Raw genomic sequence first — 27666 nt, forward strand, 5'->3', positions numbered from 1 at the left:
CCCGAGGACCCGCTGCCTGAGCCGCAGGAATTTGACCTATTCGGCGGTGAAAGAAAGGTCTCTGGTCTTCCCTTGCCCAAATCAGGATCAGCTGCTGGCGGCATGGAAGAACCCGGACAAGAGGTTTCAGGTACCTAGGCGGTTTACTGCCCTGTACCCCTTTGATCCGGTAGCCTTGAGTAAGTGGGAGAATCCTCCTCCCGTGGACACGTCGGTTTCCCGGCTGTCCAAGAAAACTACACTGCCAGTCCCGGGTGCTTCCACCCTAAAGGATCCGTCGGATCGTAAGATGGAAGCCACCCTCAAGACTATTTATACGGCAGCAGGAACTCAACTCAGACCGGCCATTGTGTCGGCCTGGGTCAATAAGGCTAATGTCAAATGGGCAGATTTAATCATACAGGGATTAGAATCTGGCATGCCTCTGGATGAGCTACGTCGCCTAGCAGAACACATCAAGGAGTCTGCTACGTTTTTAGGAGAGGCAGCGAAGGATGTGTCTTTGATTTCAGCTAGGATTTCTGCAAACGCCATTTCAGCAAGGCGAGCCCTCTGGCTGCGCTCATGGCAGGCAGATGCGGAATCTAAAAGGGCCGTGGAGGGTCTCCCGTTCTCTGTGGACATCCTCTTCGGCCCAGAATTAGATAAATGGATCTCACAGGCTACGGGAGGAAAGTCAGCTTTCCTTCCGTCTGCGGCACCTCCTCCGCCCAGACGACAGTTTTCAGGTCCAGCGTTTCAGTCCTTTCGGACCCAGCGGCCCTTTCGGGGCAGAGGAAGAGGTTTCCAGTCCTCCAGAGGTGCCCGAGCCAGGGCTCGTCCTCAGACTGCCCCAAGAGCTCAGGATCCCAAGCCCCCACAAAAACCGGTGGCAGGACGGTTTACCAGCTTCCGTCAACGACTTGCCGGTAGGTGCCCGTCTGATGGCTTTCAGAACCCAATGGTTCTCCCTGTCGGAGGATCCGTGGGTTCGCAGGATTATCTCAGAAGGGTACCGAATTCAATTCGATTCCACTCCGCCGGTACGGGCTTTCACAACGGCACTGCCGTTAGATCAGGACAAGAGGATGAACCTTCTCCAGGCAATCAAGATTCTGCTGGATTCTCAGGTCATCATGCCAGTCCCGGCGGCTCAGAGAAATTTGGGGTACTACTCAAACCTCTTTGTAGTCCCCAAGCCGGATGGGTCTGTGCGGCCCATTCTCAACCTAAAAGCTCTGAATCTGCTTGTCTCCTATCAGCCATTCAAGATGGAATCTATCCATTCAGTAATTGCGTCCTTAGAGCCAGGGGAGTACATGGTATCCTTGGATATCAAGGATGCCTATCTACATATTCCCATTTGGATCCCTCACCAGGTGTTTCTCCGCTTTGCCATCGGCCGGGATCATTTCCAATTCAGGGCTCTACCGTTCGGGTTGTCATCTGCTCCCAGAGTATTTACCAAGACTCTGTCGGTAGTCATTGCATCGCTCAGAAGTCAGGGAGTGACTATAGTACCGTATCTGGACGATCTCCTAATCAAGGCCCCAACGGTGGAGTTGCTGGAGACCCATGCGAGGATGACAACTCAGGCTCTCACCAACCTGGGTTGGATAATGAACTTCAAGAAGTCCTCATTAGTTCCATCCAGGAGGATCTTGTTTCTGGGCCTCTGGCTAGATACGGAAGCGCAGAGAGTATACCTGCCGGAGGACAAGATCAAGGCGTTGTTCCTTCTGGTACAAAAGGTGTTGCTCCCTCACTGTCAGTCTTCATCTATGTGTGCAGCTGTTAGGGAAGATGGTGGCGGCCTTCCCAGCTCTGACGTGGGGGAGATTCCATTCCAGGCAGTTTCAGTGGGATCTCCTCAGGAAAGGTGCGGGCTCGCATCTAAACCTTCACAGAAGGATTCGGTTGTCAGCAGAGACGAGACGCTCGTTACTTTGGTGGCGTCACAAGGACAATCTGCTAGAAGGCCGTCGGTTCACAATTCAGGAGTGGATTGTATTAACGACGGACACCAGTCTCCGCGGCTGGGGAGCCGTGGTACTTCATCTTCGCCTTCAGGGCAGGTGGAATTGTCACGAACAACACTTGTCCATCAATGTACTAGAGATCAGGGCAATCTACAATGCCCTGCTGGAGGCTCAGGAATACCTCCAGGGCCAAAATGTGAAGATAAGGTCAGACAACGCAACAGCAGTCGCATACGTAAACAGACAGGGCGGCACGAGAAGCGGAATGGCCATGAAGGAGGTAAAGAACATTCTTCAGTGGGCAGAGCGGATGAAGGTAGTTCTCGTGGCCGTGTTCCTCCCCGGTCTGCAGAACGTAGAGGCCGACTTCCTCAGCCGGGAAGATCTGCACCCAGGCGAGTGGTCACTCAATCCCGAGGTATTCCAGGATCTCACCATCAGGTGGGGAGTTCCGGAGGTGGACCTGATGGCATCTCGAAAAAACCATCAGCTGCCAACTTACATAGCTCGCACAAGGGACCCTCACGCCATAGCGGTAGACGCTTTGTCGACACCGTGGGAGTTCGAGTTTGTGTACCTGTTCCCTCCCCTGCCGCTGTTAGGTCAGGTTCTCAAGAAGCTCAAGAGGGAAGCGGTACAGGCAATCTTAATAGCACCTTGGTGGCCTCGCAGGACGTGGTTCTCGGACATCCAGGTGTTACTGGCAGACGAAGAAAGAGGAATTCCACGAATAGTGATTCCTACCATGTTAAGAGCCAGAAAGCCTTCTTCTGCAGCTCATTACCATAGGATATGGCGCTCATATGCTCCCTGGTGTCAGTCAAAGGGTTGGCCATTTAGAACCTTCAAATTGTCCCGCCTTTTACTGTTTCTGCAAAGAGGGTTGGATGGAGGCCTGAGACTGGGATCTCTTAAGGTCCAGGTCTCGGCGTTGTCCATCCTATTCCAAAAAAAAGGTTGGCACTGATTCCGGAGGTGCAGACATTCTTCCAAGGGGTACTTCGGGTCCAACCTCCATTCGTGCCTCCTACGGCCCCTTGGGATTTGGACTTAGTACTAGCTTTTCTAAGGTCAGAGACTTTTGAACCACTAGACAAGGTGGACCTTAAGTTTTTGTGTTGGAAGACCGTTCTTCTGTTAGCACTGGCCTCGGCTCGCCGAGTGTCGGAGCTCAGTGCTCTGTCGTGTAAACCTCCGTACCTAAATTTCCATGAAGATAGAGCGGAGTTACGTACACATTCCGGGTTTCTCCCGAAGGTGGTATCCGCTTACCACATTAATCAGCCCATTGTGGTTCCGGCATTCGGTGGAGATTCGCCGGAACTAGTTTCTTTGGATGTTGTCAGGGCTTTGCGGATTTACGTTGAGAGAACAAGGTCTATACGCAAGTCCGATTGTTTATTTGTCCTATACGACGCGTCCAAACAGACTATCGCGAGATGGATCAAGTTGACGATCCGTAGTGCGTATTTACATGCGGGACAAGTCCCTCCAGTGTCTGTGACGGCGCACTCTACCAGGTCGGTGAGTACGTCCTGGGCCGCCGGCAGAGGGGCTTCGGTCTCTCAGCTTTGCAGGGCGGCCACCTGGTCTTCACAAAACACTTTCGTGAGATTCTACCAGTTCGATACCTTTGCATCTTCTGCCTCTACTTTTGGGCGGTTGGTATTGCAGGATCCTCAGCACTCTCCCGCCCGGGGCATGGTCTTTGGAACCTCCCCGATGTGATTCCAGTGGTCCCTGCTGCATGTCGGAGAAAAGAGGATTTTGGTACTTACCGGTAAATCCATTTCTCTGAGATCAGCAGGGACCACTGGACGCCCGCCCGGCTTCTGGATCCTGCCTGTTGTGGTTGCCCTTGGGATCCGGTCTTGTTCCTGACCGGGTGTGTGTGTGTGTGTGTGTAGGGTTTGAAGTTATGTTGTTTTCCTGTAACCCTTTCCTCTAGTGGGCCAATTTCCTCACTGGGGATTGTGGGTCTTAGAGGGGAGGAGCCAGTATCCCCTAATTAATATTAAGAAGTGCCTAGCTCCCAGCATTCCCAGCTCTAATACCCGATGTGATTCCAGTGGTCCCTGCTGATCTCAGAGAAATGGATTTACCGGTAAGTACCAAAATCCTCTTTTTTCTATTAATGTGGAATAAGCAATGCTGGATTCCCAGTAACTTTTTTCACTTTCAATTTATTTGAGAGATCTCAATCTCGTTTCATATTTTATTGTGGAAGAGTATAAACAAATGTATCCACGCCTGTGTGTATATTTACAGATGGGTCCTCATTTATCTACCCTCAATATGCCATGCATAGCGAGATTTAAATTTCAAATTCCACACCAGGGCTCAGATCAGATCTCCTGGGGAGATCTGTGCTGGGTTTTGGTGTGATTCAGATCCACAAAATTCAGGTGGATTTGGATTCCTTGAGGACCGAACCACACTTATCATAGGTAATTGGTTTTCCTGTTTCTGATGTCCCTGATTGGCTGGTGCATGGCATGCATTTAACTTTTCATGCAGCAGCAACTGAGGGGTTTCCCGAGAGAACAAGGGGCTGTGTCTGAGCATCAGTAGGAGCTGCGTGTAGTATTCAATGCTCCCTTTTGTTTTCGCAACAGACCATTTAAAAGAAAAAGCATTGTTCTAAAATACTGACTTGATTACAGCATTATCACACTGCATATAAATATTTGAGATGTGGTACTGTAATACCCCTTTCACATCACACTTTTAAAATGGTATATTGCTGTTTTTTTCCCATTTTAAAACGTTTAAGGCTGCAATGTGAAAGTGCCAAAGTTGATTTACCGGTTAAAGATAACCGGTATTTCAACACGGTTAAAAAGCAGAGTCCTACACGTTTTAAAGCCGTTTTTTAGGCAGTGTGAATGGCTCTATTTCAATGGCTTGAAACGTGTCCCTTGGGGGTTAAATGGGTTGAATGTTTGAATGGTATTAAATGATTTTTACAACGGTTTTCACCTGCAATGTGAAAGGTCTCAAGGCTCAGACCCGTTTTAAAGTCCCATTTAAGAATACCATGTCATTACCCATTTCTGCAATGTGAAAGCAGTATTACTCATTCAAAATGTTGGCAGTAAAGCAAAATAACTTATCCACTAATCAGACTTCTTTTATATGGGCCTTGCATCCTAATGCCAGGATGATTATTATTTTTAATACCAATAATATTTATTTAGTAAAACATAATTTTCATTCAGTATAAAGACAACTAGATCCCTTTTGTAATGTCCTCATTTTTTTTCTACCTTGAAAGCAAAGTATTTTTTTTCTTACCAAGAACAATAAAAACCATTCTAGGGTACCAGCTGTTTCATGAGTGAGCTTCCATATTTAATACATTCTATTAACAATTCCCCCCTACATGTCACAGTCTAGGTGAACAGGCCCTAATTAAAAGCACACACCATCTGCTGGTGCATGGCAGCAGGGTGGCACACCACCGCCAGCACACACTCTGGGACTGAATATGTATTATGTATGAGCTGTGTCTGGGAAATGTCAATGATCCCATAGAAGTCATCCTGAAAGCTGTTTAGCACCATCTAATGGGCACATCTGTCATTAATCCTTTTTTTTTTGCAAGTAAATTAAAAAATAATGATTTTCTCTATGAATTATAAAAACACTGGATTGGATCTCATTTGACTAAGTAAATTTGTAGAACAGTGTTGGTTTTTCTTTCTTTTTTTTGTTCAGGGACTGAGCTTTTGTGGTCTTCTTACTAAGTATTAACTGTTTAGTTTTACACTGCCTACTTTAAAAATATTTACTTTACAGAACTTTTTATATATATATATATATATATATATATATATATATATATATATATATATATATATATATATATATATATAATATAGCCATTTTCATGAATGCAGATTCTGCTCTTCAAACAGCCAAGTCTGCAGCCGTGAATCCCGGTCATTTCGCGGGAGAAAATGGCCAAGATTGAATATTCAAGTCCTGTTATTTCTGCGGATCAGAAATAACAGGAAACATTGAGTACCCCCTAAGTCTTTTCAATTCTGGATAGAAATTGTTGTCTCGTACATTGTCCAGAATCGTTCCAGGAACCTAGTTGGATTTGCCAAAATGGTGACCAAAATATACACATTCGTCAACCTCATTCAGGGCCTTATTTTAGTTCACTCTTTCTGACAAAATCCTTCTTAGATGAGCAAAACCATGTGCACTGCAGGTGGGGCAGATGTAACTTGTGCAGATATAATTAGATTTGGGTGGGGTTTTACTTCAAAGTGAGATCTATATTGCAGTGTAAAAATAAAGCAGCCAGTATTTTCCCTTCACAGAAACAAAATAACTCCCCCAAATCTAATTCTCTCTGCACATTTTACATCTGCCCCCCAGTGCACATGGTTTTGTCCATCTAAGAAGGATTTTGTCAGAAAGAGTGAACCAAAATAAGGCCCTCACTTCTGATCAGGCATCAACACTCCCTGTACCCATCTGCTGACTATTTCAGATGATAGAGGTCCTCTTTAATGACCGCCATGCTACACCATGGTACAGCATGGCCCCTGTCCTCCCGCCATCACTCCTTCTCAGCCGGCATTAACAAGTGTGTATGCTCTTGCCAAAGCCGGCACCTCGCTGAGTCCCCCCAACTAACAATATTCACTTAAGCAGGGATCGTATAATGTTTATATGGCTTAACACCCGCTCATTTTCAATTTGGTCCTGTCTGGCTCACCATTTTATATCACATTTTGTGTATTTAAAAGAAACTCCTTTAAATTGTTCCAATTGAAAACATTCTTTTATCCTTAAATTCTGCGTCTCTTTGAAGCTTAATTAAAGACATCCTTTGCATGTGTTTAAAAGATCACAGTTCCAACAACAATTAACACTTCGCTACAGTTTATCCGGGGTTAACCAAAATAACACACTGTTGATAAGTGAGATGCACAAATGGCCACTTCCATTCCAACCTCACCATCTAATCTGTTATTTATTTTCATAAATGTATAATTTTTGCTAAACAATGCAATTATCACCTTTGCGCACACTTTTGCAAGTTGTAGAACCTAGATCAATGATTTACTAAAATAAATATCATCACTGCACCAAAATGATCAAACCTACAGCGCAATTTACTAAGTGACATCTTGCAGCACGTCAATTGTAATCCTTCGCCACTTCTGTTCTAGGTCAGTCAGTAAATATTCTGTACTCTGAGGGGTACATTTACTAAAGCTTCTACAAACGGAAAAAAAAATGATGTTGCCCATAGCATCCAATCAGATTCTGTTTATAATTTTCTAACATGTAATAGTAAGATGAAGGACAGAATATGATTGGTTGCTATGGACAACATCACCTCTTTTCATTTTTAGAAGATGTAGTAAAGTTACCCCTGAGACTCTGTATTATATTAAATTGCAGAAACTGTTTATTGGTGCATATAAATGATAAAAAAACATTATGCAGTTCAAGAAAGATAAGCAACAAGTATTCAAATTCAACTTATTTAAGTTCTTACATACAGAATGTCCTTTATATTTAGTCATCTGAGGAGAATGCGTTGTCACAGATGACACACAGAATTGAGTGGCAGTCATCGCAGAAATACTGTCTTAGTAACACGAATGTGTGTATGTGTATCTCTGCCTTACACATGGCTCGATTAAAGCCCCATTTCTAAGCGATCTGACTAGACGGCTTAGAAATGAAGCACAGAACGCTCCGCATGACTTGGCGACAGTGATGCACAGTCCTGCCTAGATATACTGTATGCTGCATGCAGTATATATCTAGTGATCGCATTAGAATGAGTTCCAATTAAATGCAGGAAAGGCTCCCTTTTATATGCTATAGATCAGGGGTGTCCAACCTTTCACCTTCCCTGGGCCACATTAGAAGATGAAAATTTGGTTTGGGCCGCACATAAAATAAAATAACAGTAACGATACCTGATCATCCAAAAAAAACATATTAGACAACATAGTTAACATATTAAACTTAATTGGAAATGAAGTTAGTGAGATGTTTGACATTGTTTCTCACATTCTGACACAGAGAATAGGCCGAAATTCACATTCTGACACAGAGAATAGGCCGAAATTCACATTCTGACACAGAGAATAAGCCGAAATTCACATTCTGACACAGAGAATAAGCCGAAATTCACTTTCTGACACAGGGAATAAGCCAAAATTCACATTCTGACACAGGGTGCCAGATAACACATATGCCCCCACAGTGCCATATAACACATATGCCCCCACAGTGCCAGATGACACATATGCCCCCACAGTGCCAGGTGACACACATGCCCCCACAGTGCCATATGACACACATGCCCCCACAGTGCCATATGACACATATGCCCCCACAGTGCCATATGCCCCCACAGTGCCATATGCCCCCACAGTGCCAGGTGACACACATGCCCCCACAGTGCCAGGTGACACACATGCCCCCACAGTGCCAGGTGACACACATGCCCCACTATACATATGCCCCACATTAAGCTCCATTATACATATACCACACACACTGTCATGCACCATTATCTATATGTCCCACACCGTGATGCACCATTATACATATGCCACACCGTGATGCACCATTATACATATGCCACACACCGTGATGCTCCATTATACATATGCCACATACCGTGATGCTCCATTATACATATGCCACATACCGTGATGCTCCATTATACATATGCCACACACCGTGATGCTCCATTATACATATGTCACACCGTGATGCTCCATTATACATATGCCCCACAATGTGAAGCTCCTTTATACATATGCCCCACACATTGATGCTCATTAAACATATGCCACACAAATGATGCCCATTAAACATATGCCCCACACCTTGATGCTCATTAATTAATAATCATCAAGGTGTGTGGGGCATATGTCACACACATGATGCCACACACATGATGCCCATTATACAAATGCCCCACAGCGTGAAGCTCATTATTAATGAGCATCAAGGTGTGGGCCATTTCTATAATGGGCATCATGTGTGTGGCATATGCCCCACACACCTTGATGATTATTAATTAATGAGCATCAAGGTGTGGGGCATATGTTTAATGGGCATCATGTGTGTAGCAGATGTTTAATGAGTCATTAAACATATGCCACTCAAATGATGCCCATTAAACATATGCCCCACACCTTGATGCTCATTAATTAATAATCATCAAGGTGTGTACCTCAAGCAGTGAAAACGAAATTTTTACCTAACGCAGAGCAGAGGCTGTGGCGCAGGACTGACTCTTGAGCAGAGGCTGTGGCGCAGGACTGACTCTTGAGCAGAGGCTGTGGCGTCTATAGAAAGTGCGCAAATTCATACGCTGGGGACGTCAGCAGGTCACGCGGCACTCTGAGACCTCCTGCCGCCAACCGCTACGCTGCAGGAGGTCACTGCCGCAAAGTCAGGGCTACAAACGCGGCGTTAAATCACTTCCTGACCTCCTGCCGCCAAGCAAGGAACCTCTACGCGGCAGGAGGTCACTGAAACACGCCGAGCTACTTGAAAACACCCGGCGAGCTACCCGTCGCTCGACGGGTTGGCGAAGCCTGCCCTATATTATACTTAGAATTTCTTAAAATGCACTGGGCCGCATTACTACCCGACCTGGGCCGCATGCGGCCCGCAGGCCGCGGGTTGGACAAGCCTGCTATAGATACTGGCTAACAGGTATTTTGAGGTAATGCTCAGTGTACCCACTCTGTTACAACACATTTTATCTACAAGGTCTGATATATTCTATCGGTACTTATGTAGTATCTGGGCTGCCGATTTCTAAATCGGGTACATCGCATCGCATCGCATGCGACGCGATGCGATGCGATGACCCGATTTTTCCATAGGAATCAATGTTAAAATGGACTGAGTCCATTTTAACATGGAATTCAATGGGAAAAAGGGGTCCTTTTCATACCCCTACTATCCAAGTGGGCATGGAGTTGGATATAAACCTGTGGCGAGCGCAGCGAGCCACCGAGCCCGAAGCGTGGCGAGCGTAGCGAGCCCCGCGAGGGGACACAGAATACCGTCCCCTCGCGGGGCTCGCTTCGCTCGCCACGCTTCGGGCTCGGTGGCTCGCTGCGCTCGCCACAGGTTTATATCCAACTCCATGCCCACTTGGATAGTAGGGGTATGAAAAGGACCCCTTTTTCCCATTGAATTCCATGTTAAAATGGACTCAGTCCATTTTAACATTGATTCCTATGGAAAAATCGGGTCATCGCATCCGATGGTCGCATGCGATGCGATGCGATATCGCATCGCATCGCATCTGATTGTATGCCTTAACTTAAGGCATACAATCAAAAAATCGGCAGCCCAGATACTACATAAGTACCATTCTATCTTAAGTATGTATATAGACTCTTCCTTAAGACCTCATTGGGGGCCAAGACCGAGAACTGCACGGTATATACTGTAGGTTGTCTGTGTATGTCATTCTGTTACAAAAACAAGGTGGATGGATTCCTCAGTGGAACATTGGCCACAATTGCACCTCTTTCTGCCAACCACAGAGAGGTGTAGCCTATCAGGCAGCGTCATGGGTTGGGGGAGACAGAGTATTCCTCCACAAAGTTAACAACCATCAGTCCCATATACAATGAAATTTAAGCTCCTCCGCAGTTACACTTTCCCAGAACTGGGCTACTAGGGAACAGCCCCACATCAAATGCCAAAAGAAGCCAACTGCTGTAGTGCACTTGGGACATAAATTTGAGGTACAGCCTCTGAACTTACATAACTTTACAGGCATGTAGTACACACTTTGAGGAGTAAATACTGTAGTTGGATTTGCTGCACTTTTATAGATACCGAAGATAGCCTGGGATTCTTTAATGCTGCTTCCCAACCATCATCATTAACAGGACCACAGTAAAGTGGTTGGTTTTCTGACCCATGAATGTTTTCAGGACTTTGGTCATCCACCAAACCATTCAGATCTGGTCCCCTGTGACTTCTTTATGATCCCACGAATCAAGCTCAAGACTCATGGGTATCTTTTTGAGTCACCGTAAGCTGCAGTGGAGACCTTCATCCAGACATACCTGCTTCAGACTAGTCCAACTGCTTCACCAAGTTTTTTGAGGGCTTGCTGCTTTGCATAGACTCCTCTGTAAAATGCTTAGAATAAACGTAACGTTCACTTTGTTTGTACACTTTGTTTTGTACAATCTTTTTTGACCCAAAAAAATATATGTTCCTGTCGCTAGGAAATAAAGTTCACATTCAAATTTTAGATTTTAAAAAGTGTGGCACATCATATTAAATTTATCCTGTTATGTTGGTTTTATGTATATTTGTTGGGCTGTATAATATGACATTTTTTCATGTGCTATGGACTGATTTTACTTTCCATTTAATAACCTACCACAGACCCATCAGGTGACGTCATCTGATGGGACACAGTTGAAACATGGGGTGAAATTAAATAGGATGAGAGATTCAGAAAGAGAGATTTGGTAAGAAATCTCCAGATTTTTTCAAGCGGCAATCATTTACACTGCAAAATCAAACTGGTTTTGAAGTCTAAATGATTGGCACTTTATCTTCACCCATTCTCTTCTTTAAATACTTGTAGATATGAAGGAGAGATGTATATTACATTATTTAAATGATGCGCAGATTGCAATATTATTTTTTGGTACTATTTTTGTTTTTGGCTTTGAGAAGGTTAAGGCCTTGTGAGCCTTTTGCACATTTTTGGCTATTAGACAATGTTGATAATTAACTTGGAATTTTCTGTTCATTATTTTTGAAAAATCTTCTTGCCTTTTTATATATACATTTAGATTCTCAGTACACGTAGAGGTATGATTATAATGAATGTCAAATAATTTAATTGACTTTATTCCATTATGATATCCAATACTGCATAGCCTCCAGCTACCTTTTTTTTTCATAGATCTGTGAATTAAACATAGATAATAGATTTTATCCTGTTTTCAAGGGTTTTTTTCTGGATATTTCAATTGAGATTTGCAAAATGTCAAATTAAATTAAAAAAATATATACTGTATAATGTTCATATACACTTTCAACAATGGGTCATAAAAAAGAACCAGCTAGTGTGGTATTAATTGGTTTAAAGTAGAAGAACCCCCAACCAAAGAAGCATCTAAATGCCAGGTGTTCTTAAGGGATATTAATTGTTTGCTTATCATTGTAGATTTGCTTCTCATGGGAAGTGCTCTCTGTTAAAAATACACAAATAGGTACAAAATTGTGTAATTCCGCCTAAATGACATTTAAGGTGATTCCATGCCCAGTATCATGATCCTAAGTGGACATAAACCATAGTTTGCAAAAATGTGACTATAAACAGACTATGAAAACCAATGATTACACCCCCCCCCAAAAAAAAATATGCATGTTTAATGGGTAAAGTTGTTCCAAATGTTGTGATTTAATAAAGTGACCAGTCATTCAAATTCTCATCTGATACCGTGTGGAATGAGAACCATGGATCATTTTTATTTACCAAAAACTACCAACCCTAACTCTAATGTTGAAGTCCAGTGAACTGGATTAACCAAGTCAACACAGGCCAACCACTGCAAGGTATCACAATGAAGTTAGACAGGTTTTTAATTTTTTCACCCAGTGCAGCGAATCCTGTTTCGGATTCGCTGCACAATCGCTGGGGTCCGGAGGGCTGGAGCATTCGCTGCCAGCCCTCCCTCTCCCTCTATTCAATGCCTCAGGGGCTCGCTGCCCCTGGCGGCAAATTTTAACCCCCCTTGACGAATGCCGCAGGGAGTCGGAGGGGGGGGGGGGGGGGCTCGGCGGAAGGCAGAGAGATGGAATCGGGAGCATTTAATACTGCCCAAAGTGTTAGTGTTACATAAATAAGACGCTGAAGATATGTGTTAGGAGTGTTACATTGGTGATGTTAAATATAAGCCGCTAAAAAAAGTACTAAAGTTCTACAATACGATGCTTCAATGCAGCCTGACCACACCAACCCAGGAAACGCCGTTCCCTGATCTCATCGCTAAAACGTACAAATTGGAGACATTTATTCAGGACTTACCATCATAGTGCATTTCCCAATATGCAGTCTGTAAATGCAAGTGTTGAACAGGAGTGAGTTTGCTACTCGCACAGGACCCTCAAACGTGTTGAGGAAAGTAGGTGAACCCCTATTGTGCTTGTGTACACAAATATGTGTTTCTCACCAGGGGTGTGCTACCACTGGACACAAATAGATATGAACAAATAGCAAGAGAAAAAAGTGTGTCTTGGTGTGGTGCACCTAAATAAACTTAACGATTAAAATTTAGCTTTTATTGGTATGTCTTAAAGGCGAAATATAAAAACACACAAACAAAATGTATGTGGATGTGTTTAAAAAGCGGCAGCTCTTTGACTCCACATCCGTTCTGACTAGAGGTAAGTATCCCCACAGGTATGGTATGCTGACACTTGTTTTATTAGTAATACGTCAATATAGTGTAATAGTGTCAATGTAGCTCAAGGCCCTTTCATGCAAATGCGCACATACTGACACCAGTGCGGTGATCAATATAAATTTGCACAGTTTGGCTGGTGACCACAGCCTGATAGACTATCTTTGTGTCATGTGGGACACCATTTGCTCAAGTCTATATTATATGGGCTAGAATTGCCTTTATTATAGGTGAGCCTCTATGTAGAGAATTTGTCTATCATGAACAAGAGTATATTAAAGTTAGTCTATTTGTATGATTGTGCTGAATCCAATAGGCTTATAAGTGTTGTCAGATATGTGACAAATTTTATAACAGGTGAAAAGTCAACTCAGATGTCAGTCTACACAGGTGTCAACTGATTCAAAATGCACCTTGGTTTATTCAAAACTCTGTTGTGCAGGCTAGAATTACCCTCAATATAAGGTAGCCTCGGTGTTGGATAGAATATACCTGTCTACTTTCGTAGGTAGACTATATGCTGTGCAGGCTAGAATTATCCTCCATATAAGGTAGCCTCAGTGTTGGATAAGAAACACCCGTCTACTTTTGTAGGTAGACTATATAGGTTGATATAGGATGATAATTAGTGTCAAGGATATCCTTGACAGGTATATTCTATCCAATACCGAGGCTACCTCATATTGAGGGTAATTCTAGCCTGCACAACAGAGTTTTGAATAAACCAAGGTGCACTTGAATCAGTTGACACCCGTGTAGACTGACATCTGAGTTGACTTTTCACTTGTTATAAAATTTGTTACATATTTGACAATACTTATAAGCCTATTGGTTTCTAGCCTGTACAACATATAGTCTACCTACGAAAGTAGACAGGTATATTCTATCCAACACCGAGGCTACCTTATATTGAGGGTAATTCTAGCCTGCACAACAGAGTTTTGAATAAACCAAGGTGCACTTCAATCAGTTGACACCTGTGTAGACTGACATCTGAGTTGACTTTTCACCTGTTATAAAATTTGTCACATATCTGACAACACTTATAAGCCTATTGGATTCAGCACAATCATACAAATAGACTAACTTTAATATACTCTTGTTCATGATAGACGAATTCTCTACATAGAGGCTCACCTATAATAAAGGCAATTCTAGCCCATATAATATAGACTTGAGCAAATGGTGTCCCACATGACACAAAGATAGTCTATCAGGCTGTGGTCACCAGCCAAACTGTGCAAATTTATATTGATCACCGCACTGGTGTCAGTATGTGCGCATTTGCATGAAAGGGCCTTGAGCTACATTGACACTATTACACTATATTGACGTATTACTAATAAAACAAGTGTCAGCATACCATACCTGTGGGGATACTTACCTCTAGTCAGAACGGATGTGGAGTCAAAGAGCTGCCGCTTTTTAAACACATCCACATACATTTTGTTTTGTTTGTGTGTTTTTATATTTCGCCTTTAAGACATACCAATAAAAGCTAAATTTTAATCGTTAAGTTTATTTAGGTGCACCACACCAGGACACACTTTTTTCTCTTGCTATTTGTTCAAATGCAAGTGTTGTAATCTAATTTTCTGTTTTAACTGTGGTAGAGCAGTCAAAGTGGTTTTTTTTCAGCTTTAGATGGATCGATGATTATTAAAATAAAGTTTATCTAGATAAATATTTAACTTTATACCATTTTACTTACTAGAACTTATGCAATCAGAAGAATAAGAGATGCTTTCAGAGACAAAAAGAATGTTTGTGATTTTTATGAAATCAAGACTCTTCTCAACTTGGGTAAAGAGAACCTGGACGTAATTCAGCGTCAGGTAAGAAATCAGCAGTAACTATGCAATGCACTGAAATTGCCCCATAAAAAAAAAAATGAAAAACAATTAGCATAGCAATTGCAGACCTGATATATTCATGAATTTTTGAATGCCAGAAAGTATATAGATGGATACATCAATGTGTACTTTGTTTTTCTTTATGGAAAATCTGTGTTATTGCTGCTGTTTAGCCAAACAACCCTTCTCAACATGCAAGATCCTGGGCAGTTGTGCATGAGCCTACTTTCTTTTTTTGTTTGTTGCTCAAATATGCAACTTTATCATTAATTACTGGCAACTTTTTGATTTACAGTAGGTTGGTATTGCACGGATACATGTGGCCGTGACGATTTGCTGTGTTAATGAATCCTGCGAGCACCTACATCATGATTTCTACAAGCTGTGGCCTGTGAATGCTGACATAAATACCATGTGATCCTATGGCATGTCTGAGTGTGCAGTGCACACTCACACCTTTGGACACAAGTCCGTTACCACAAATACAGTAGCATGTAGGACCAGGATGGCACATCTGTATGTCAGAGAGCATCAGAACAAAGTGCTAATAACAAGGAAAATACTAAGGTTTCTCTAATTAAATGAATTGCTATGCTCAGTAATATTTAAAGCTCACTGTTGACTTCCAGGCTTTCTAGCTAAAAATGCCTCGGTTATATTAGATGTTCCTGAAATGCCATGAAATTTTGATATTGGTGATAACTTGGTTTTGACTGTTCCTCTACTTAATATTGGAAATAGTTCTGATTGATTTTGTGCAAAATATAAGATTGTCCTTTGCAACATACATTCTTCTAATTGCAGAGGTTTAGTGGCCTATTTTTTCCTTCTAAAACCACGTAATGCATTCATTTCTGCGTAGTTTTATTTATTGCTGATATTTGCTAATGCAGCAAAAGGCTAATGACCAATGCAGACTGCACTCCCCATTATTACACAGCCCCCCTCCACACACACATACACACACACAAATGATATGGTTTCGTTGCTAAGGATATTTAACTGGGGTGTGGTATAACTCACCGACAGTCGGGATCCCGACAGTCATTATCCCGATGTCGGGATCCCGACTGCCTGGCCTCAGACAGCGTGGCCAGCGCAACAAAGCCCCTTGCGGGCTCGCTGCGCTCGCCACCTATTCTATTCTCCCTCTATGGGGGGTCGTGGACCCCCACAAGGGAAAATAGCCGCCGGCCGGCCGGCGGGGATTTAACAGTCGGGATCCCGACGTCGGGTTAATGACTGTCGGGATCCCGACTGTCGGGACCCCGTCCGGCACCCATTTAACTGAATTTAGGGTATCTTGGGGAATTAAAAAAATGAAGGTAGTTTTTGTGAATTGGATCTAGATCTTGAGACAGTGGATACCCTCAATTACAGTAATAGGGAATAAGCCATAATGCTTGCATTTGTGACGCTATTGTAACATTCTACCATAGAAGGTGAGACCCGAGAATATTCTGTTATCCATCTATAATATTCCCCCTTTCATGTATGTGGCCAGCCACTGTCAATTGAGCAGTTTCCACTGTTAATTGTGTTTTTATTGTTTCTCATCCATGCACAGTATCTCAAAAATCTGAGTAAATCAGAGTTTACAATGATCTTGGAGAGGTGGAGTAACTCCTTTCCCCCGAAACCTACCCTCCTTCCCCATTAGGCTGAGCCAGGGCAAGTGCTACTATAAATGCAAACTTTAAATGTGTTCTTACCTTCCATACCTTGTAAAGGGACAGTGGTCTTGCATGAAAGGGGTGTGGTCACACATTAGTACCCACAGTTAAAATAACACCTCACAGTAGCACAATTTTATTCACAATACACCCTGTGTATTGCCCCGATTTATATTTCACCACATAGTAGTGCCCTTTATTAACATTATGATACAATAGTGCCCCTTATATACATAATTCCCACAATATTGGCCCTTATACACATCTCTGCTTCTGTCACTCCAGCAGCTCACCACCCATGTCCTTCAAGCAGCTCCAGGCAGTATGTCCCTCTCACCTTGTCTTCAGTATGCAAAGAGCCTCTTAGCGGCTCAGCAGTGGTGAAGACAGGACATCAAATATGCAGTGCTGGAAATGGAAGCGCCTGGGACCTGAGGAGGGATGTCAGAACCGGGAGGGGCATGCCGCAGTTGGAGGAGAACCATGGAGCTCCCAGGACCTGAGGAAGGGCAAGGTGGCAGTAGCTCGTCAGTGACACTACTGCCACCTGCATCTATTGGTTGGTGGGTGGGCTTTTCTAGTGGAATTACTGTGCAGGGCTTTGGTGGATGTGGAACTACTACTACCTTACATTAAAGGTGTTGGAAATCCATCTTCTCCCCTCCTTTAGCCACTGGAGCCAGTCTAGCAAAACTGATGTTGTCCTATTCAGAATCCACACCACCAATGTTTTCCCAAAATCGCTCTAACATTATTGACCTTAAAATTAATGTTGATTAATATTATTAATAGGGGCTATGGTCTGACCCTATGTACCAACCTCCAAAAAGCAAAGTTTGTATAAGTTCTCTATGATCTCATCAGACCAAAATGGAACTCTTTAAAACTAATCAAGATGTTATGCTTGGTGCATATCTAACACTGCACAATGTAACCATCCCTACAGCGTATAGTGGGGGCAGCATAAAGTTATGGTGATTCTTTTCTGTAACCAGGACTGGAGAGAGAATTTACAGTACATAGAAAATAAGTCAATAAGAAGAGTAGATTTATTCCAACATGACAATGACCCAACGCATACAGCAAGAGAGCTAATAGAGTGGTTTAACAACAAAGAGATGACTGTCCTGAAGTAGCCTAGTCAAACGTCATACGTAAGTCCAATTAAGTAATAATGATCATTGTCCAAGCTGGTGGTACTTAAAAGCAACTTTGCTAGGAAGAATATGGTAAAAATCTATTGTCTTGATGTGAAAAAATTATAGTCCCCTAAATAAACTCGGATCTACAGATGGAGCCCCCATCATTCAGCGGGAGTCTGGGGGTCGGCTCGCCAGCCATCGGAAGGGGACGCATGCTTACGAGACGTTTGTGTGTCCCCTTTCCAAGGGGCTTCCGGGCATTTCTCAGTGGGTCCCCGTCGATCACCACCGCCCCGCAGCCCCCTCCTAACCCTGCCCACCTCCCTGAAGAGGACAGGCAGGGTTCACATCTCCCGCCACCCGGAAACTTGGGCGCCTGTGAGACACTCGCGCGTCCCAGTCGAATGGAGCGCCTCTCTGCTGGCGATCACCAGCGGGGCATTCTGGGGAGCCCCGGTGCTGGCTGTGTATAATTGCTGAAAGTTGCTTCTACCAAATGTCAACTCTAGTGGTGTGAATATTGTGGTTTTGTTTTTCTTTTGGAACAGAATCCAATACTTTCTGTTGCTTTGTGAGACTAAATTTCAATTAAATCCAGTATTGCTTCATGTTGTAACACACAATGTGACTGTACATAGATCAGATTTATTATATAAAATGACAAATGCATTGTCAGGATTCCAGGCAGCTGAGGTGGTGTGATGCTAAGCAGAGTGAAATCTGCCAAAATAAAAGGATAACCATGAGTGTCTTAAGTTAGGTACCCAATATGGCTCAATATGTCATTTTTGGATGAATTGAATTGACATATCGGCCGGATCGTTCATCGTGTCATGTTTTCATTAGTAACGTTTTCTGATTGGCCCTGCTACATGGTTAAATGGAAAACATCACTAACAATGCCATGCTGCCAAATGCAGCATGGCAGCTCCCTGCACTTCCTTACCCCCTGCGTTGGTAAGTGTGTATGTATGCACTTGCCAAAGCAGGGTTCTGATGCCCAAAACATCAGCCAAGTATACATTTTTCTAGTGTATATCTAACTGAATGGAGACAAGAAGAGATGTACTAAGCTGTTAGGTACCAGCCAATCCACTCCTAACTGCCATGTTACTAGCTGAGGGGCAGATTTATTAAACCTGGTGAGGTCCTAAAGTAGCTGGTACTTTATCATTGGCCAATCAGCTATTAGATGTCATTTTGTAAACCCAGCCTGTAACTTGACAGTTAGGAGTTGATTGGCAGTGAGAAAGTACCAGCAACTTTATCACTTCACCAGGCTTAATACATTTGAACAACAGGGGTAGATGTATAAAGCAGTGATGAGTGAGCCAAAGGAGAAGAGGCCCATGAAAATCAGCAGTGAAGTAACATTTATAATTTGCATAATATAAAATGATACAGAGCAGCTAATTGGTTGCCATAGGTCACTTCTCCCTTATCACTGCTTCATACTTCTACCCCTCAGTTTGAAAAATGACTCTGGTACTCCGTTCACTTCATCATATTCCATGGTTTACAATTTACACCCTATAATCTGGTAGCTGCCAGGCTGCAAAATGTAGCTGTGATTAATCCTTTGATTGGCAAGTAAACTTGCCAAAATAGGTGTAAAAATTGGCAAGCAAACCTTTGAAATCATCATAATGACCTGTAATGTTTACCTTATTTAGAAAATATAATTTCTTTTACACATTTTTTTATTTTAATTTATATAATATATCATGTTTAGCAGATAATTTGCACATCTCTCACACATGTAGGCATTTAAAGGGTTAAACAGGTAAAACAAGCATCTAACCACCTATATTTGGGGGAGGTGGATGTGTGCTCAGATAAAGGGAAACATAGGTGAGACTCCTGTCTATCAAAGTTTAAAAGTTAGATTTTTCTGCTATCGACACTGCCTCAGATAAATTAACTGATAGTTATTTGAACTACAGTAGATTGCATTAGCACTAGGGAATACCATGAAGAAAATATTTTGATTGGATGAATTGCACAAAAGATTATCCAGCAAATTAAGGCAACTATTAAACCAAACTTTTTGGCTGCGATAATACATTTATGTCTTTAACCCCTTGAGTGGTGTGTTTTTCTGGTGCAGGACAAACCTCAGGACAGGTTTTTCCTGCCCCAGAAATACCCTCCAACCCCCCCTGGTCTCACCGCCATCCAGTCCCGACTCCCCACCCCGGATCACTGGGGATGCGCTGCCCTCTCTGCCATTCACATCAGTGATCAGATGGCAGGCTAGGGGATGTTTGGAGTGGCTCGTGGGGACTCAGGCGCTCGAACTCCCCAAACTTTTTTCAGTGAGTCCTGCTGTCGGCACATGCTCACTGCTGCAAATGGCGTTGGGGACAGTGGCAGTGGAGCCCCGGCGTATGATTGCCGGGAGAGTCTGGAATGGCTAGGGGGAGAGTGACAGGGGCGGTGGATGCCCCTAAAAGGACTTTTTTTGTTGTTGTTTTTTTTTACTTAAATCTGCATGCAGTATTAACCATATCGATGGTATGCCCGGAAATTTTCCGGGAGACCCAGCTCCTATTTCCAGGCATGCCACCAAATGTTTAAAACCTCTCTGAAAGAAAAATGATTTCCTTGCATTCAACTAAAAAGTAACAATCGGCATGATGATTCCTGACTGTTTTACATCAACCTTGTAAATAATAGAATTGATTTACAAAAATAAATAAAAAATAGATTGTATAGAAAGGATGCTATTTTTTTTTCACTCTGTTTAATGCACAAACAGTGATTTTCTTCTGTCTATATAACATATTTGTAGGGAGAACACTGCAGGTTACTTGTGTATTATCACGGCACCGGCACGCGCAACGTAGTTGGCGTAGTCAGAGCTACACAGTCAGCATCTGCCTGAGACACACAAGCATCTCATATGCTTGTGCGCCTCAGCAATTCTTAAAGGATGCATTTGCCATATTACATACTGGCAAATGCCTCCATGTCACACCCCCACTATCCACGCCAGCCTGAAGCGTGGCGAGCGGAAACGATATACGTCCTCCCGACCTTTTCATACCCCCACTATCCACGTTGGCTTGCCGTTGATTTGATAAAGTGTGGCAAGCGCAGTGAGCCACCGAGCCCGAAGCGTGGCGAGCGGACGCGGATTACACACCAAGTAATCCGCGTCCCATCGCACGGCTCGCTGCACTCGCCACACTTTATAAAATCAAATCATAGTGGGGGTATGAACAGGTAGGAAGGGTGCGTACCGCGTCCCCTCACAGGGCTCACCACGCTTTGGACTGACGTGGATAGTGGGGGTGTTTCAGGAACACATTAACACCTGTCATTTCATTTTTTTTACACATGACGTCACAGTGGGGCGGGGAAGAAAACCTTGAATATTGGCCAAATAGTTAACCTCTGTGATGTACTTACATAGGTTTTGATTGGTATCTAATTTGCCAGCCTCAGCGGTTGGCAAATGTGGACTACTTATATAGAACAATTTTTTGATTTAAAAAACGTGCTGCAATAGTTCATGCATGTTTTTGTAACATGTCCACCTCCTTTCTCGTCTGTACGTGTAGTACAATTTTGCCTATGTCATTTATGCATATTGTTCAGTGTGTATTAAAGATATGTGTTGGTATATATATATATATATATATATATATATATATATATATATAAATGGACTTCTTTTCGCCGCCTCGCCAAGGAATCAAAGTAAAATGGTCCCTGAGACACGATTTTACATTGATTTCAATGTAAAAAGCCCCAAAACCCCCCATTTCAATAGCAACCCCCCCCCCCCCCCCCCCCGATGGTTGAAATGGCCCTCCATTGTTAACGCCACCCCACTATTGATGCCAACCCGAAGCGTGGCAATCGCAGCGAGCCCGCGAGGGGCGGCGGTACGCGTCCTCTGACATTTCCATACCCCCACTATCCATGTCTGTGTGGAGTTCATTTTATATAGTGTGGCGAGCGCAGCCACATACCTTCACAGGTATACGCGTCCCCTCCATGGTACAAACCATAGCTAAAAATGTGTGTTTAAAAATTTCCAAAATGTGCACTAATACAGAAAGCAGATGGTGTTCCATATACGGAAATTACCCCAACACTCCAAGCACAGTTGTAAAAAACTAAATATAGATTTCCAGCTCTAAAACACACACATCTTTTCTTCTATGATTCCTGCCACTTCTTTTCCAGTAGAATGATCAAGGAAAACGTTCATCTTCATGCAGGTATGCACCATAAGGTTTCTTTAATCCTCCAACTTTGTAGTGGAGAGTGGCTTTACTTACTGTACATTATATTTCTCCCTCGAGTCTGCATAAAGGTATCTTTTTCCTAAAGTCAGGGTTACATGCTTGTTGCCAGATGTTACATTGCCTGGGGGTTTCATGCTCGTTGCCATGGGGAGGGGGGTTAAATTCCCATTGCCAGGGGGTTACATGCTCCTTGCCATATCTTCATTCTGGTGGATTCATGCGCATGGCCACAGGGGGGGGATTAAATGCTCATTGCCATGGGGGAATAAATGCACATTGCAAGAGGGACATACATGCTTGTTGCCCAGAGGGAGTTTCTTGCCTGTTGCCCAAGGGGAGTTACTTGCTCGTTGCCCAGTGGTGAGCACAGAAGTGTTACATGCTGGTTGCTGGGTGTGCACGCCAGCGCTCCCGTAATCCGCTAAGCGCTGGGCGCTCTGCACCCCCGTCAGATAGCATTTGTCTCTATATATCCTGCAGCTGTGTGAGAAGGGAGCTACAGGGGATCTGGGGTCCGGCCTGAAGGAGGCTGCAGTGTGTGGCGGGCAGCGGGTTGACCCACAGCCTAGAGCAGATTGCAGAATGCGACTCCAGCAGGCGATGTGCAATGATCTTTACACACATAATGCCCCCAGTTGTTGTGCAGCTTAACCTCATAATGCCCAAATTGTAGCAACACTTACACGCATAACACCCCCAGGGCAGAGTTGCTAACACGCACAACACTCCCACGAGCAGCACTGCTTACACATAATGCCCCCAGTAGCAGTGACAATGACCCCGGTAGCAGCCCTGCTTACACCCTTAATGCCCCCAGTAGCAAAGATGTTTATATGCATAATGCCCCCAGAAGCAGCCCTGTCTACACACACAATGCTCCCTGTAGCATGGCCACTTCTATACAGTACATATTGGCCACATACATTTTCATTCACTGACTAGGGCTCCACTTACCTAATGACACCTAGCTGGCCCCCTGACATAAATCAAAACTGCTTCATGTAATCCGGCCCATTTGCACTGTTTGGCCCCGCCCCTCTGCTCCATGTAGCTCTGCCCACTTTTTGGGACCCGCTGGCTGTTGCTGTAAGGGGGTGGAGGGGTCATACACTGCTCATCTCCAAGCAGCGCTGCCTGCCCAGGGGATCAGAGGGGGGAGCATGGAAAGTACCATGGGAGTAGCTGTGCGCGAATGCGCAGCAGCCCTTTTGTGGCCATTTTGGATTCGTGCAAAACATCGCTGAGGCCACTAGCCACTGAGATCGCCATCACGTGGTCCACAGCCCAGACTGGGAGGAGAACAGCCCTTTGTTATGGGAACCAGAAAATGGCCCGGTTTCCTGCCAGGGCCATCCGCCCCTGCACACACACACATATATATCAGAGCAGCCTTCATGAGAAACTGTGCCATGAAATACTGCAATAAAAAGCTTTGTCATTTATGCTTCCACAGCCAGTTCCAGGCATATTCCTAATATATACTCTTGAAATGAAATCAGAGGAACAGAAATGTTATGTTTCATATCTGCTCCAGTTCACAAGTTAAAAACTTCAGTAGGTGAAAATGTCAGCTTCAATTTGTAATGATGGGCCTCCGAAATTGCATTGTGTAGCAATCTTACTTTGACTTCAGAAAGGTTGTTTCAGCATTTTTGGTATAATTTGTACAGCAATTGGATGTATCATATTAAAATAGTAGTTCTTACCCATTAAGAGATGTATTGAATGTGATCCTATATTTCCGACAGCCGGAAATATCTGCACACACCTATTTAATGTGGCCTTTGACGGCAAGCAGATTCGAATTTTTAGATTGTCGAATTTGCGTCCATTTTCGACAATCCACAGCCGTTCCGACTGTCGGATTGTTGAAAACTAAATAGAATGCCCCCTGTGTGGAAATGCAGCACATTTTTAAAAGCAATGTACAGATGTGTCCACATAGGTAATATTAACCAGTTGTATTTAAATTTTTAATTGAGCATGTGCATTAAAGTATTTTTGTACAGCAATTAAATCATAATGCTGTATTCTTGGAACTTCCCTAGGTGCAACCCGGTATCTGAACTTTAATTTGACAGTTATTAGGTCACCAGTTAATCGGCCTACCACTTTTGGTTGACATGGTAATAGTTCAAACAACATATTGTCAACATGAGGTTTTTCATCATTTTGGTCCCTGTTTGTTTTAGCATTTTCCAGTTACCATCCACATGGACAACAATTGGGAACGGTAAAGTGCCTGAACCTTGGCAAGTAAAGCACTACACTAAATAGGAGTCTATCTGCTACATTGGTGAGAAAGAGACCTTAGTTTTGGTGGGTGTGGGTGTGTATATAGGTAGGTAAGTGGTAGGAAAATAGTTATCAGTGTGTATATGTATGTATGTATGTATGTATGTATGTATGTGTGTGTGTATATATAGCAGGCGTCACCTTTCATGTAAATGACCAGCACAGCTGCTGTCCCTCCAATTTGTTGCTGATGACATAACCTTCATTTTAACTGAGTGCTTCATTTTGTAGTTTTTTTCATTATGTGTCAGTCAGCATTGAACGCTTATTGATGACCATTGCTTATGACAAGGCACCTCTGGGTAAATAATCAATAGTATGTGTTTTTTTTCCCTAATTGGCATCAATACTGTACATAGATTTATCAATACTTCTTAATTGCCAAGCTGTAACAATGGACTTAGCAGGATATATTATTTTTACAAACAGGGTAGAATGTGCAAGGGCTCTCATGATGGTAAAACATTGCATATTATTTGATGTATTGTTATATTATAAGTTATAGACAAATAGAATTGGCAGGAAAAAGATTAATAGTTGACAAAAATTAGGAAATGTTCCGTATTTGACCGTTCTATGTCTCTAGATTATTAGAGCCGTTTATAGGAAAAGTTATACTGTAAATGTGAAACAAGGTTAAAGCAAGAAACATCGTTGGAGAGGATATCATTAGTTCTCTAGTTCATACTACTGATCAGGAAATCCCAACAGCGCAATAACCTGCTCCATTGGCACACACAAAAGAGCTGGCACATATACATTAGGGCGGAGTGAAAAAACTGAAATTGGGAAATTCAAAATCGGCTAGTGTGGAAAAGTTGTGACTTGACCTGAATAAGAAACGTGCAAAAGCATTTTGATCTGAGTCAACATCTTCTGTTCTGGCAAGAGGCCTGAAGTTTCACTTTTTTGGTGAAAATGACGAAAACTATGAAGATGCTCCGATCTAGTTAAAATTATGTCAGGATGTCTTAGAGTGGTTCATTAATATACTTTAGCATAGTAAAAGAGAGTTCGAGCTTGTCCTAGTGCAAAGTGAATGACTTTGGTTGGAGAAAAAATCCCTAATAATTGACCCATTTTCATGGTCACAATTGTAATTATTGTGTGTTTTCTCCTGAACGTGTTTATAATAGAAGAAGCACAAATACTCTAAATGGAATTTCGGTGACACTGTGTGAAATATAACACTGCATAATGGCCCTTAATCAGACCTGATCCCAGTAAAAATTTGTTCTCAAAATGGGCAAAACAAATGCTGCATTGCAGGTGGGGCAGATGTAACGTGCTGAGAGAGTTAAATTTGGGTGGGGTGTGTTGAAACTGAAATCTAAATTACAGTGTAAAAATAATGCAGCCGGTATTTACCTTGCACAGAAACAAAATAACTCACACAAATCTAAAGGTGGCCATACATCTACAGATCGATTGTCAGATCTGGCTGGTTGGAACAAACAGCTGGTAATATCTGAATGACAGTTTTTCAGCATTTCAAAGCAAATAGTCAACTGTCATTTGCTCTCATCTTTTACCGAGATTTTGTTCCAACCAGACAGATCGGACAATAAATCTGTAGATGTATGGCCACCTTAAATCTCTCTGCACATGTTACATCTGCCCCACCTGCAGTCCAGCATTTTTTTGCCCATTTTGAGAACAAATTTGTACTGCGATCAGGTCTGATTAAGGGCCATTATGCAGTGTTATATTTCACACAGTGTCACTGAAATACATGAAATTGGATTTATGCTGCTCTCTTTGCAGTGCATATACAAAGATAGACAATCCTGTGTATATAAATAAGAAATAACTGTTGCAGTCTGTTATTGAAAAACAGTAACTGTTACAATAAGTATTACAAGTAAGTGTAAACTGTCTAATGTATCATTTTACATATCACTTCTGTTTATTGACAGAAAAACAGTGTTGCATCCCCTATACTGGGAACATGATTGGGCTGCATTACAGCATATAATTATGCCAAAGATAAGCCAATATATTAACTGTTAAATACGTTGAAGTGTATTATGATGTAATAAATTGTAAGCTTGCAGCAGGGCCCTCTAACCCCCAAGTCTGTCTGTCATTACCCAGTTTGTTTTATCACTGTCTACTATTGTAAAGCGTAAAGGAATCTGCTGAGCTATATAAGAAACTGTAAATAAATAAACAAATACATCTAATGTTTAGGGGAAAAAAAACAAGAACATTGATTCAAAAAATAACAGGTTAATCATTCTATGAGTGGTGTCCAGCAGTACATATATGCCAATCACTGTGTTCATTTCTAGGCAGCAGGGCCGTCTTAACAGCAGTGTGGGCACCTGGGCAAAGCAATGCACTGGGGCCCTTACCCATTCTCCCCTCCTAGGGGTGAGGGGTGGTATCAGCAGCAGCTTTGATGTCCCACGGGTGGCAGGGGTTGCTCTATCTTCCATTCAACATGTAGGACCTGGAGCAGTAACTTCTGTTAATTACTCCTTTACTGCACAGGTGGTGGGAGGGTGAACACTAACGTGTGGAAGGGGGCACTGAGCTGTATGAAGGGTCCCTTGTAAATGACTTCCAGGGAGGTAGGGGGTGTTTTATACACAGGGGATGGTTGGATAATGGAGTGGGCTTAATATTCGTCATTTTCCGGTGGAAGGGCAGCTTGTTTGACTGCAGATATCGCCATTATCTGGAAATAGATTTCTTAGCCTAGTATAAAAACCTAGAGTCCCAACTTTCAGGAGGTGCTGGGAACTTGGGTATCAGAGATCAGGAGCCAGAGCAATCCATTGACAAAAATATAAAACTACACCAGACGTTTGGAGCTGGAGCAGGGACCGGCTGCTTGAAGGCTGATATCTCTGGTTCTGGGCATGATAGAGACAAGCTGCTAGTGTCAAAGAGAACCTGAGAAATATGACTGGAAATTGTATTTAACAGGTCGGATGTGGACTGCTGCTTTGAAGTTGGATATCTGCAGTTCCCCAGGGCCGGTTTTCAAAATTCTGGTATCCCTGGAAAAAGGGGATCTTCAGCTATCAACATATAGCC

General features: G+C 43.0%; 1 protein-coding gene across 4 annotated transcripts in view; it reads left to right on the top strand.

The window, feature by feature from the left end:
* Nucleotides 1–27666, top strand: part of LYRM4 (LYR motif containing 4) — a 118755-nt gene that overhangs the window by 13988 nt on the left and 77101 nt on the right. For all 4 annotated transcript variants that reach the window (XM_083187990.1, XM_083187989.1, XM_083187992.1 and 1 more), the window contains exon 3: nucleotides 15120–15240. In XM_083187990.1, coding sequence (XP_083044116.1) covers nucleotides 15120–15240 — 121 coding nt within the window. The remainder of the gene's footprint in view (nucleotides 1–15119; nucleotides 15241–27666) is intronic.

The sequence above is a fragment of the Crinia signifera genome, chromosome 5, assembly GCF_055691185.1.
Source record: "Crinia signifera chromosome 5, ASM5569118v1, whole genome shotgun sequence".
NCBI lineage: Eukaryota > Metazoa > Chordata > Amphibia > Anura > Myobatrachidae > Crinia > Crinia signifera.